Source organism: Hypanus sabinus, chromosome 20 (genome assembly GCF_030144855.1).
Source record: "Hypanus sabinus isolate sHypSab1 chromosome 20, sHypSab1.hap1, whole genome shotgun sequence".
Lineage (NCBI taxonomy): Eukaryota > Metazoa > Chordata > Chondrichthyes > Myliobatiformes > Dasyatidae > Hypanus > Hypanus sabinus.
The window spans coordinates 63,475,613-63,488,526 of record NC_082725.1 but is presented as its reverse complement, the minus strand read 5'-3'; the positions used below and the strand labels follow the sequence as shown (position 1 = coordinate 63,488,526).

The window sequence follows — 12,914 nt, the reverse complement described above, 5'->3', positions numbered from 1 at the left end:
ATCCGGTCCTGGCGACTTATCCAACTTGATGCTTTCCAAAAGCTCCAGCACATCCTCTTTCTTAATATCTACAGACTTTTCAGACTGCTCCCAAGTCATCACAACAATCACCAAAATCCTTTTCCATAGCGAATACTGAAATATTCATTAAGTACCTCTGCTGTTTCCTCCGGTTCCAAACACACTTTCCCACTGTCACACTTGATAGGTCCTATTCTTTCACCTTGTAGACCTATTGTGATGACAGGCAAATTACAGTGGGTTTAGATCCTTGCTTAGGCAGTAGTTTGTTCTGGCCATTGCCAACCTCTTAGAGCATTTTATCACAGTAGATGTGAGTACAACTAGGAAATAGTTGTTGAGGCAGCTCATCCTGCTCTTGGGCACTGGTATGATTTCCTACACAGTTATGCAGGAAGCTGGTACATTGGTATTTTCAGCACAAGTTATGCAGAAAATTACTTGAACAAAATTAAGTTGCATCAAAAAAGTACAATTATGGGATAGTTGCTGATCATTATTAGAATTGATAAATGTAAGAATAGATGAGTATTGTGAATTTCAATGAGTGTTTAATAAATTTAAGGCTTGAAATTGACATCAGTTTGCTAAATTTTCTTTATTGAATCAAGTCAAATTATAATAATCTGCACAAGTACATGTACGTACAGGTGCATTGAAAAACCTGTTTGCAGCAGACTGACAGGCACAGAGCATAAGCAGAATTCACAAGACAAATACATATTAAACATAAGTTTTAATGCATTTTAATGCCAGTGATTATGGTGGTCATAGTGTTGCTAAACTGTAGTGATGATTTAAGTTTTGCCAGGTAGTTCAAAACCAAACAATTGAAGGGAAGTAGATGTTCTTTGTTCTTGAACCTGGTGGTCGAGGCTTAGGTTTTACATATTCCTCCTCTCCAAATGTGCAAAGTCGTTACTTAAAGGTCAGAACAGCTCCAGGTAACACAAGGGAATTTTAGCTACTGAGAATAGATTCAAGATGCATTTATTATCAAAGAATGTATAAATTATACAACCTTGAGATTTGTTTACGTACAGGTAGCCACAAAGCAAGAAACCTGAAAGAACCCAATTTAAGAAAAAAAAGAATAAAAATCAAAGACCAACACTTGATGCACACAAGAAGAAAGAAATACATATCATGCAAACAATTGAAGTGAACAACAGCGTTCCAAACCAAAACTGAGTCCTCCGATTTGAACCCCAGAATGGCACAGAGTAGGCCCAAAGGCTCACTTATCAGTTCATCTTACTAGTTGGCGTGAAGCACAGCAGCCGGAGTAGTCTTCGTAGCTTCAGCACCACAGAGATGACCATCGTGGAGAACAAGAGAAATATACTCTCACCTGGGTCAGCATTTAAATTGTCTAAACAGTGAATCATACATCGCACTAGGACCCAGGTATTACTGCTGCGAAAGGGTTCGGGCCTAGATCATGCCACCCAGCGACTTACTCCTGGCCCAAGTTCTGTCCCTCAGCCCAAAGCCGCTCTCAGGCTCTTCAAATCAGCTCAGCACCCAGAGCGATCCAACCTCGCACTGATCGCAAGTTGTACAGGCAGTGAAACTTCTTTACGTGGGCCCTGATTTCTTTCGTTGCCCAGAGCAATCCAACCTTGCTCCCGTGCCAGTTGAACGAGCATTGGAGCTTCATGCCTAGGATTCTACAACACACCATCTCGGCTCATCCCCCGAACTTGCCACACCATCATTCACCCCTTCACTGTTTGTGTTGATAATTTAACACAGTTTCCTCAGTAAAGGTATTTTTAGTGATGTTTTAGTCAGATTTCTTAGCTTTTTGACTACCAGAAGCTATCCAACAGCTTAGATGTTCTGCATTAATGAAGTACCAGTTTTACAGTCAGAGTGTCTGGTGAAGTAAGCATTAAGACTTGTTGCACTCTACTAGTCTGTCATTAATGAAATGTGTAGAAATTTAAGATTGTAGCTAGTTTTAACAAACTAAAGGAAAGGAATTCATATATATAGCCTAATCTTTTTATCTGCAGCTAGGGAGCTGGGGGGAATTTGGAGTTCTAACATTTAATTGCTGGTAATTCTTTGGGGGCACTCCTCTGTTTTCATAGATGGTTGCGAAGAAAAAGCATTTCAGGATGTATATTGTATACATTTCTCTGACAGTAAATGTACCTTTGAAACCTTTGATGTCACAGGCGGTTGTCTTTTTATTCAGCACAGCAGCACTGTTCATACAATGTTAGTTCACTGATTCCTTACTAACATCAGGCAATCTCAGTAGGCAGAGAGTCCCACAATCAGAACTGGTTAAGGATTGACAGGCAGAAGCACACTAAGTGGGCAACTCTTCTCATGCTGCCATGGTGCTTTTGAAATGTGTCTTATGCCATCAACAAAAAGCAGGCAGAGCAGAACTGCTTTCTGTATAAAATGATTCTGCATAACGTGATAGACACAATGATACTTAAAAATCACATTTACTTGTCTTTGATTTTTTTTTCCCTCTGTTATGCAGCATTCAGAAGAAGAGCCTGGATCTCCATGTACGCAGACATCACACGGGCGAGAGATTTAGGTGTCATTTCTGTGACTACTCCTCTCCTGACAAGCAACTTCTGCAAAAACATCTAAAGAAACACCAGAAAGGGGTGGAAGAATCAGTAAGGAGCATACAGACAGAACTACAGTGAAGTCATTCACAGTATAGCGTTTAGTGGCTTCTGTTGTCATCCTGGATACTGCCAAACTACAAGACTCTATGAGATCTTGCAACTGCAGGCTGGGGAGATATTTTGAAGGAGGTTAGTGAGGCAGTAGCTATTATCTCCACTGTGGAGAAGCTGCCAGTATTTGCTAGCCTTGCTGATAGCTGGGAATACCTTCCAAAATTGCAAACATTCTGGTATGTCTGAGTTGGAGTGTGCCAGTGAACTGCAAGTAAATTAACTGTGCAAAACCTTGTATGTACAGACAATTGTAGCTTTGTGTGTTAACTGGTTAGAATTTGCACAATTGAGTAAGCTCAATCCCAGCATTAGCCGTGATTATTATTCAAGAGACTGTGAAGTGGATTATAATAACTTAATAAGAACGGCACGACAATTTAGAAAAATTAAGAGTATTTACAAAAGAGTTAATTAATTTGGTGAAATTAACACCAATCTGCTACCCCAGCCTCTAGTAAATAGTTCTATAATTAGAATCCCTGAAACCAAAAGCAAAGCTGGAGAGAAGTGAATATGCTTTTAGCTGTACCTTTGGGCCATGTTTATTCTCAGCACAGTGTGATGGTCCAACTGTTGGTCCAAGTTTCCATGATGACATCATTGAGAGCGCTGAAGTGTTTCCATCAGCATCCAGCTCATAGCTGACTAACAATTGTCTGCTTGCAGTACAAAAAGTAATTGTTTCAGATTCGGGTAATTTCACTGTAATCTGAAGTGCAACGAAGCTCTTTATTAAAGATAAATTAGTCCTTTCATTTAAACCAACTTGCAACAGTAGACATTGCTTTAATATACAGTAAATGAACTTTTCCTGAAATAAAATAACATAGAAATTATATTTTATCTGTATTTATGGAGGAATACTTACCATGATGTACTCTGTTGAGTGTTGGAACTGATTCAGCGATAATGCATATCAAAACAAGATGACGTTGCCCCAGACACTAGATCATATACTCTACATTGATACTGTGATGTAGCACCTTTAGAGGTTCCATCTTTCAAGCAAGTAATGGAATTATAACCATTTGGCCTGACTAGTGAATATATTTTTTTTTTAATCCTGCCCTCCCAGTCAAAGAAAAGCAACTAGATCAGTCATTTGGAACATTGTGGTCTTCTGGACTCTACTGAATTCTCGAACTTTAGTTAAGTCACTTTCTGTCTGTATTAGAACGAGCCAGTTCTGCCTCTGTTACTTTGGCTCATTTATTCTCTCTCTAACAGTACGGTGTAACCTGCCAGGTATATCAAGGCCCTGCTGTTAGTAGCACATAACACAGTTAAGGATGTATAATCACCTCTAACTGCTCCCATGAACCTATATAACCTGGCCTCACCTTATTATGTACATTCCCTTTGTCCTACCCATTTATCCTGCAACTTAAAATTGCTTTGAGCTGTCTTTCCCAATTCTGAAAACGGGTTTCAGAGCTGAAAAGTTAACACTGTTTCTCTTTCTGCAAAGGCTACCTGACCTGCTGAGTGTGTCCTATCTTTTTTATTTTGAAGTATATTAACTCACTAACCAATATTTATCCTTCAACCAGGGACTGAGTTACTGATTACATGGCCACTGTTATGACTGCTGTGCGCACACTTGTCGCTGTATTTGTCTAAGTGAGTACATTTTAAATGTAATTCATTGGCGTGGAAATGTTTTCCACGACCTAATGTTACAGGAGCCTTGAGTAAGTGAGAATTCTTCCTTCCTATCCATTGATTTAACAAAAGATAAATATGTTAAACAGCCTTTTTAAACAGCAACCTGCAAGAAAAATGCATAAAGATGTAACTATTCAATTGATTAACATGAGTTAACTGAGAGAGATAGTCATTCACTAATATGAGAGAGCTTCAAACTCTCAAAGCTGTAGTAAGAGGTTCCCACCTGCTTCAAGAGGGTGACAAACATACCAGTGTCCAGGAAGAGCAGGGTGAGCTGCCTCAATCACTATTGTCCAGTTGCACTCACATCTACTGTGATTAAGTGCTTTAAGAGGTTGGTCATGGCCAGAATCCCACAATCTTGACTGAAAAGTTACAGAACCTGGACCTCTGTACCTCCCTCTGCAATTGGATCCTCAACTTCCTAACTGGAAGACCACAATCTATGCAGATTGGTGATAACATATCCTCCTCGCTGATGATCAACAGCGGTACACCTCAGGGATGTGTGCTTAGCCCACTGCTCTACTCTCTCTATACACATGATTGTGTGGTTAGGCATAGCTTAAATACCATCTATAAACTTGATGATGATACAACCATTGTTTGTAGAATCTCAGATGGAGGCAGTAGGGCGTACAGGAGTGACATTTGCCAACTAGTGGAGTGGTGTCATAGCAACAACCTTGCACTCAATGTCAGTAAGAATAAAGAGCTGATTGTGGACTTGAAAGGTAAGATGAAGGAACACATACCAATCCTCATTGAGGGATCAGAAGTGGAGAGGGTGAGCAGTTTCAAGTTCCTGGGTGTCAAGATCTCCAAGGACCTAACCTAGTCTCAACATATTGATGCAGTTATAAAGAAGGTAAGACAGTGACTATACTCATTAGGAGTTTGAAAAGATTTGGTATATCAACAAAAACACTCAAAAACTTCTAGAGGTGTACTGTGGAGAGCATTCTGACAGGCTATGGACCCCCAGCCCTTTTCTCACTGTTACCATCGGGTAGGAGGTACAGAAACCTGAAGACGCACACTCAGCGATTCAGGAACAGCTTCTTCCCCTCTGCCATCCGATTCCTAAATGGACATTGAACCCTTGAACACCACCTCACTTTTTCACAATTTTTATTCATTATATATATACTGTAATTGATTTACTTATTTTTTTATTTTTATTATTTTTCTTCTACTATATTATGTATTGCATTGAACTTCTGCTCCTATGTTAATAAATTTAACAACACATACGGTGATAATAAACCTGATTCTCATTCTGAATCAACTCCTGCCTAAGCCAGGACCTGGACCTGCTGCATTTTGTCTATCGCCACAGTAGTTCTACAGTGGATAAATTTCAGTGGCTCTCCATTCAGCCTTGGATCACCTGGACATTAGCAAACCTATGACAGGGTGCTGTTTTTATTGATTACAGCTTAGCATTCAACACAATCATACCCTCAGTTCTAATCAACATGCTCCAAATCTTGGGGCTTTGTACCTCCCTCTGCAACTGGATCCTTGACTTCCTCACCAGAAGGTCAGTCAGTGCAGATTGGAAATAACATTTCCTCACTGACAATCAACACTGGCGCACCTCAAGGACGTGGGCTTAGCCCACTGCTCCACTCTCTCTACACCTATGACTGTGTGGCTAGGCACAGCTTAAATGCCATCTATAAATTTGCTGATGATACAGCTATTGTTAACCACATTTCAGATGATGCCAAGGCGTACAGGAGCTGGTTGAGTGGTGTTACAAGAGCAACCATGCACACAATGTCAGTAAGACCAATGAATTGATTGTGGACTTCAGGAAGGGGAAGATTAGAAATGGAAAGGGTGAGCAGTTTCAAGTTACTGGGTGTCAACATCTCCAACAATATAGCCAGAATCCAACATACTGATGCAATTACGAAGAAACACAACAGCAGCTGTATTTCATGTATGAGAAATTCTCATCTCACTGCTACCATCAAGGAAGAGGTACAGGGGCCTAACAGCACACTCAACATTTCAGGGACAGCTTCCTTCCCTCCGCCATCAGATTTCTGAATGGACAATATACCCATGAATTTTTTGCTCTTTTTGCACTACTTACTTAATCAAATGTTTATATATAATTTTCTCACTGTAATTTTTAGCTTTTATAAGTTATTACAAATTGCAATGTACTGCTGCTGCAAGACAACGAATTTGAAGACATGTGCAGTGATATTAAACCTGATTCTGATTCTCTCTTTAGCCAGATCATTTTCAATTTCCTGGAATTCCAGGCCGTACTAACAAATTACAAGCAGATATGGATTGACTGTGGAAATGATAATGTATTATTTGAGCTAAATACGTGGCCAAGTAACGTTGCCAAAGAGGAACAACCTGCAGTGCAGTTGATCAGGAATAGTTTATATGAAATCTGAGAAGCACACAGTGCTGTGGTAAAACAAGAAGATGGCTCTTGAGACCCGTGCAGTCCTGAGCTGCTGTTTGTGCTTTAGTCTAAACAGATTGATGAAAGATGTCCCCATTTCCAGCTCTCTGGTTTAAATGATTTACTCGCTCTAAATGTGGCCATGAAAACTGCCTTGATAAAGAAGTACAGTTTCCCTTTGTTTTTAAAAACTTTTGGCAGTAAATCTGCTGCTTTGTAGGCTGGTCTTGTTGCTTCTTAGTTTTCAGCAGTGCTCGTAAGCTGTATTTGCATGCTAATCTGCTGATCCCACTGGTTATTTGTAAGAGCATTGAAAGACTCGAACTTCCAAGGGTCCACGGATTTTGAATTAGCTGAGAGGCAGCTTTTGTTGTTTCTGATTTCTGAAACCACTTGAGTCTCTTGCATTAGTTTCCTTCTGTCTGTTCGCAAAGAGCAATTGGCAACACTAAGGACATAAAGGAACAGTGAGCTCAATATCAATGCTTTCTCAGTCTCCCAAACTACTACCAGGGCCTCTTCCTGATCTTCTGAACATGCTGAGATGGCCTGATGTACACGTATTATCAGATAAATAATCCCGAGATGTTTTCTTCACGATCCTGTCATCTTCTTTCCCTTAAGACCAAAAAGCTTGGGAGCCATTAAGCCATTCAGCCCATGGTTGATTTATTTTCCCTGTCAACTCCATTCTCCATTCTCCTTTTGATGCCTTTAGTAATCATTAACCTATCAACTTATGCTTTAAATATGTCCATTGACTTGGCCTTGTCAGCCATCTTCAGGCAATGAGTTCCACAGATTCATCACCACCCTCTGGTTAAAGAAATTCCTATTCATCTGTGTTCTAAGGGCATGTCCTTCTATTCTGAGACTGTGCCCTTTGGTCCTAGATTTACTCACTATTGGAAATATACTCACCCAATGCACTGTATCTAAGAATTTCAATATTTGATAGGTTGCAATGAGAGACACCCTCATTCTTGCAAGTACAGGGTCAGAGCCATTCAATGTTCCTCATATGTTAAACACAAGAGATTCTGCAGGTTATTCCTGTAAACTTCCTCTGGACCTTCTGTAGTGCCAGTATATCCTTCCTTAGATATGGCGCCCAAATTTGTCACAATACTCTGAATGTGGTCTGACTAACAGCTTATAAAGCCACAGCATCACATTCTTGTTTTCATGCCAGTCCTCTCAAAATGAATGATAACATTACATTTGCCTTCAATACCACAGACTCAACCTACAAGTTGACCTTCAAAGAATTGTGCACAAAGTCTCCCAAGCAACACGCACAAAATGCTGGAGGAACTCAGCAGTCCAGGCAGTATCTATCGGAAAAAAGTACAGTTGACATTTTGGGCTGAGACCTTTTGGCAGGACTCCTGCTGAAGGGTCTCTGGCTAAAATGTTGACCATTCCATAGATTTCCACAAAGGCTCCCTACTTCTTCAGTACTGCTGTCTGGGTATTATCCACAAAATTAGCCACAAAACTATTGATTCCACCATCCAGATCACTAACATATAAAGTGAAAAGTAACAGACCCAACACAGACCCCTGTGGGATACCAGTAGCAACTGGTAGCCAGCAGAAAAGTCCCTTCTTATTCTCATTCTTTGCCTCCAGCTTGTCAGCCAATCTTCCATCTGTGTTAGCATCGTTCCGTGTCAGCATCGGCTCTAATCTTGTTAGCAGACCTTGTCAAAGATCTTCTGAAAACCCAATTAAGTAACATCCACCTGACACTCCTTTCTCTAATTTGCCTGCTACTTATTCAAATAATTCCAACAGATCCCTCAGACAAAATTCCCTTATGCAAAGGAGGGTGACTTTGGCCTATTTTATCATGTGCCTCCAAGTACACTACAACCCAATTCTTAATTATAGGCTCTTAACACCTACTGCAATCAGAGTAACTGACCTATAATTTCCCTTTTTGTCTCCGCCCTTAAAGAGTGGAGTGACATATGTGATGTTACAGTCCTTGTGAACCATTCCAGAATCTACCGATTCTTGAAAGATCACAACTAATACCTCCACAATCTTTTCAGCTACCTCCCTCAGCACCTTGGTCTGGTCCAAGAGACTTACCTCCCTTCCGATCTTTCAACTTCCCAAGCATCTTCTCCTTAGTAATAGTGGTTGCACTCACTTCTGCCCCCTAACTTTCTTGAATTTTTAACCTGTTGCCTATGTCTTCCACAGTGAAGACTGATGCAAAATACTAATTCAGTTTGTTCACTATATCTTTATTCCCTGTAACTACCTGTCCAGTATCATTTTCCGGGGGTCTGATATCCTCTCTTGCCTCTCTTTATATATCTGTAAAAATGTTTAGTATCCTCTTGTATATTACTGGCTAGCTTACCGTGATATTTCATCTTCATTCCTCATTGCTTTTTTAGTTGCCTTCTGTTGGCTTTTCATAGCTTGCCAATCCTGTAACTTCTCATTAATTTTTGCTATATTGTATGTCTTCTCTTTTGCTTTATGCTATTTTTGCCTTCCCTTGTTAGCCACAGTCGCCTTATACTCCCTTTAGAATGTTTTTTTTCTTTGAGATGCATGGCTCCTGCATCTTCTGTAGTATTCTCAGAAGCTCCAATTATTGCTGTTCTATCATTCCTGCTAGTGTCTCGTACCTATCAACTTTGGCCAGTTCATCTCTTATACCTCTGTAGTTATCGTTCCTCAACTGTGATACCAATACATCTGATTTTAGCTACTCTCTCTCAAACTGCAGGGTGAATTCTATCATATTATGATTACTGACTCCTAAGGGTTCATCTACCTTCAGCTCCCTAATCAAATCTAGTTCATTGAACAACACCAAATTTAAGATTGCCTTCTCCCCAGTGGGCTTGACTAGAAGCTACTCCACCCAACCAAAAATTCCAACCTGATTTTCTCAATATGCCTGAATATTGAAATTCCCCCATAACCATCATAACATTGCCCTTTTTACATGCCTTTTCTATTTTCCATTGTAATTTGTACCCCATACCTTGTCTACTATTCAGAGGTTTGTATATGACTCCAATCAGGGTCCTTTACTCTTGCAGTTTCTTAACTCTACTCAAAAGGATTCTACATCTTCTGATCTTATGTCACTAGTTTCTGAGGATTTGATTTGGTTTTTTTTACCAGCAGAGTCGCCCCACCCCTCTGCCCACCTGTCTGTTTTTTGTTAGGATGTGTAACTTTGTTTAGCTGCCAGCTGTGATCTTTCAACTGCAGTTCTGTGATACCCACATCAATCTCTAGCTGCACTGTAAGCTCACTTTCCTTATTTTGAATATGCTGTGCATACCACCTTTAGTCCCGTATTCTCTGCCATTCTTCTCAATTTTGTCTCCATGTTGCCTGAGGTTAAATTCTTAGCTCTTTCTAAACTTTCTTATTTTTTATTCTGGAGAATTTAGTAACCTGTTCTGCCCTCTCTTTCCCTTTTACTTTGTCCATACTTTTCGAGTTTGTTGAACACAGCCCTAGTTATGCAATTTGCCAGCATAGTTTAGGTGGAGCCCACCATATCAAAACTGCTCCCTTCTTCCCCAGTACTGATGCCAGTGTCCCATGAATTCAAACCTGCTTTTCCCATACCTATTTCTGAATTATGCATTTAATTTTGATCTTATTAACCTGGTGCCCATTTGCATGTGGCTCAGGTAACTATCAGAGATAATTACCTTTTTTAGTTTTGCGGTTTAATGTAACCCATTACTGTTCAAATACCATCTTTCTTTGTTCTTCCTACATCATTAGCATCTACATGGGCCACTCATCTTCTAGTCCCAATCCAAATTCCTCGGCAGGTCTAATGAGAAGTCCTGAACTCAGGCTGCACAGCTGTTGAGACTCTCAATCCTTGCAGCAGAGCTATCCCCAATTAAAACCATATTTCTCTTTTCTCCCTCTTTTGAATGGCTTACTGAAGCACAGTTTGGTTGCTCATCCTTCCTACAGCCCCCACTCCTGTCAGTAAAATTCTCAGATCTATTGGACAAGCTCAAGAGTTGAGGTTTCTCCAGCACTCTCTGTGGAATCCCCCACCTGCTTCAATCACTGCCACACTCTCTTGTCCCCAACCACAGACCAAATTGGAAGTAGTTAGCCTAATAGATCTGAAGCACAATATCCAGGTGACTCTCCCCCTGTCCGATGCATTGTAGTGTTTAAAGCTGAGACTCCAGGCCATCAACTTTGAGCCTGAGGTCCTTAAGCTACCAACACTTTCTGCAGATGTGGTCACCAGGGACCACATTGGAGTCCACCAGTTCCCACATCATACAGCTACGACACATCACCTGATGCTGCACCCTACATTATTTAATTAGTTTTGATTTGGGGTCTTTTTATTTAACTATTATAAAAAAACCCTTGCCTGTTCTTATCTGCTACTCACCTGTGCCTCCTTTCTAAAGCCTCAGCTTCCCACTCCAAAATGGCCACTCCACTTTAGCCTACCTTCCTTCTATTGGCAGAGTTGCTACATTTTTAAAAAAGCTGCCAGCTCCTTCCCATTGCTGCTCAAGCTTCTGCAACTGGAGAAAAACAAGCTTCCAACTGGAAAAAATGGTCTTTTCCCATCTCCTGCCTTCTGCATATGCCCATCACGCATGCATTCCTTCCATGGTTCCCCTCTCCATCTCCTTCCCTTTATTCTATGGTCCACTGCCCTGTCAGATTCCATCTTCTGCAGCCCTTTGCCCTTCCACTTACCACCTCCCAGCTTCTTGCATCACAGTCTATCACCTAACACATACCTAACACCTCCTCTCCAACGAAGATCCATCTATCACCCACCAGCTCTTGCTCCACTCTTTCCCCTAACCTTTTTATACATAGCAATCTCACATCTTTCTTCACGGTCCTGATGAAGAATCTCAATCCAATATGTCACCTATCTATTTATCTCCATAGCTGCTGACTGATCTGCTGAGTCCCTCCAGCACTTTGTCAGTTGGCTCCAGATTTCCTGCATCTGCAGTCTCTCTGGTGTCTCTGTGACATTTCTGGCTAATCATGTTGAATATCCCTCTTTGAGATATTTGTATGATTTATTTTTTGAAACATTTAGCTTCCCCAAGTTTGTTTTCTGCAGAGAGTTGGAACAGAAAATGGAGTTTGAACTTGTTAGGGTTGATATTATAAATGTGACATGGGCTATTGTCACATTTAAGCTTTAAGCAAATTGGCTTTACCTTGAGAGAATGGAAAAACCATTGCTGAACTCCCACTGCAAGAAAATACTACCTATATGTAAAGTAACCTTGTCAAGGAAGGCTTTATGATCGGATCTTTCACCGAGCACTCTGGATGCTAAGACTTTATGCTGAAGGAGTCTAAAAGCTGATTATTGAGCTTTCCCTTGAATCATGTTGGATGACTTTGAATTGCATAAACTGGGAAACTGGAAGATTGGAAAATTTTTAAAAAACAACAAAGAACCACGATGTGGGCAATAAAGAAAGGGGATATCAATGATGAAAATAAACTAGCACAAAATATAAAAGCTGATAGTAGAAGTTTTTATAATTATATAAAGCAGAAAAGGGTGGCTAAAGTGAACATAGGTCCTTTGGAGGCCAAGAAGGGGGAATTGATATTGGACAATGAGGAAATAGCCAAGGCTTTGAATGATATTTTGAGTCGGTCTTCACAGTGGATGACACATCTAACGTGCCAAAGAGAGATGATATGGATGTGATGGAGGCTGAGGATACAATAGCTATCACTCAAGAGATAGTGCTGAGCAAACTTGTGGGTCTAAAGGTACACAAGCCCCCCGGTCCTGTTGGAATGCATCCCAGGGTACTGTAAGAAATGGCAGAGGTTTTAGTTGAGGCTTTGGTGACAATTTACCAAAATTCTCTGGACTCTGGGTTGATCCCAGCAGATTGGAAGAAGGATAATGTAGCACCACTGTTCAAAATTGTATGTAGGCAAAAGTCAGGTAACTATAGGCCAGTTAGCTTCACATCTGTAGTTGGGAAAATGCATGAAGCTATCATTAAAAAAGAAATAATGAGGCATTTGGAAAGAAATGGACCCATCAGGCAGACACAGCA

General features: G+C 40.5%; 1 protein-coding gene across 1 annotated transcript in view; it reads left to right on the top strand.

Annotated features, from left to right (window-relative positions):
• Positions 1-6,589, top strand: part of LOC132378599 (oocyte zinc finger protein XlCOF6-like) — a 28,352-nt gene extending 21,763 nt beyond the window's left edge. Inside the window, exon 4 of the mRNA XM_059945663.1 lies at positions 2,525-6,589. Coding sequence (XP_059801646.1) covers positions 2,525-2,699 — 175 coding nt within the window. The 3' untranslated portion in view covers positions 2,700-6,589. The remainder of the gene's footprint in view (positions 1-2,524) is intronic.
• Positions 6,590-12,914: the final 6,325 nt, after the last annotated feature.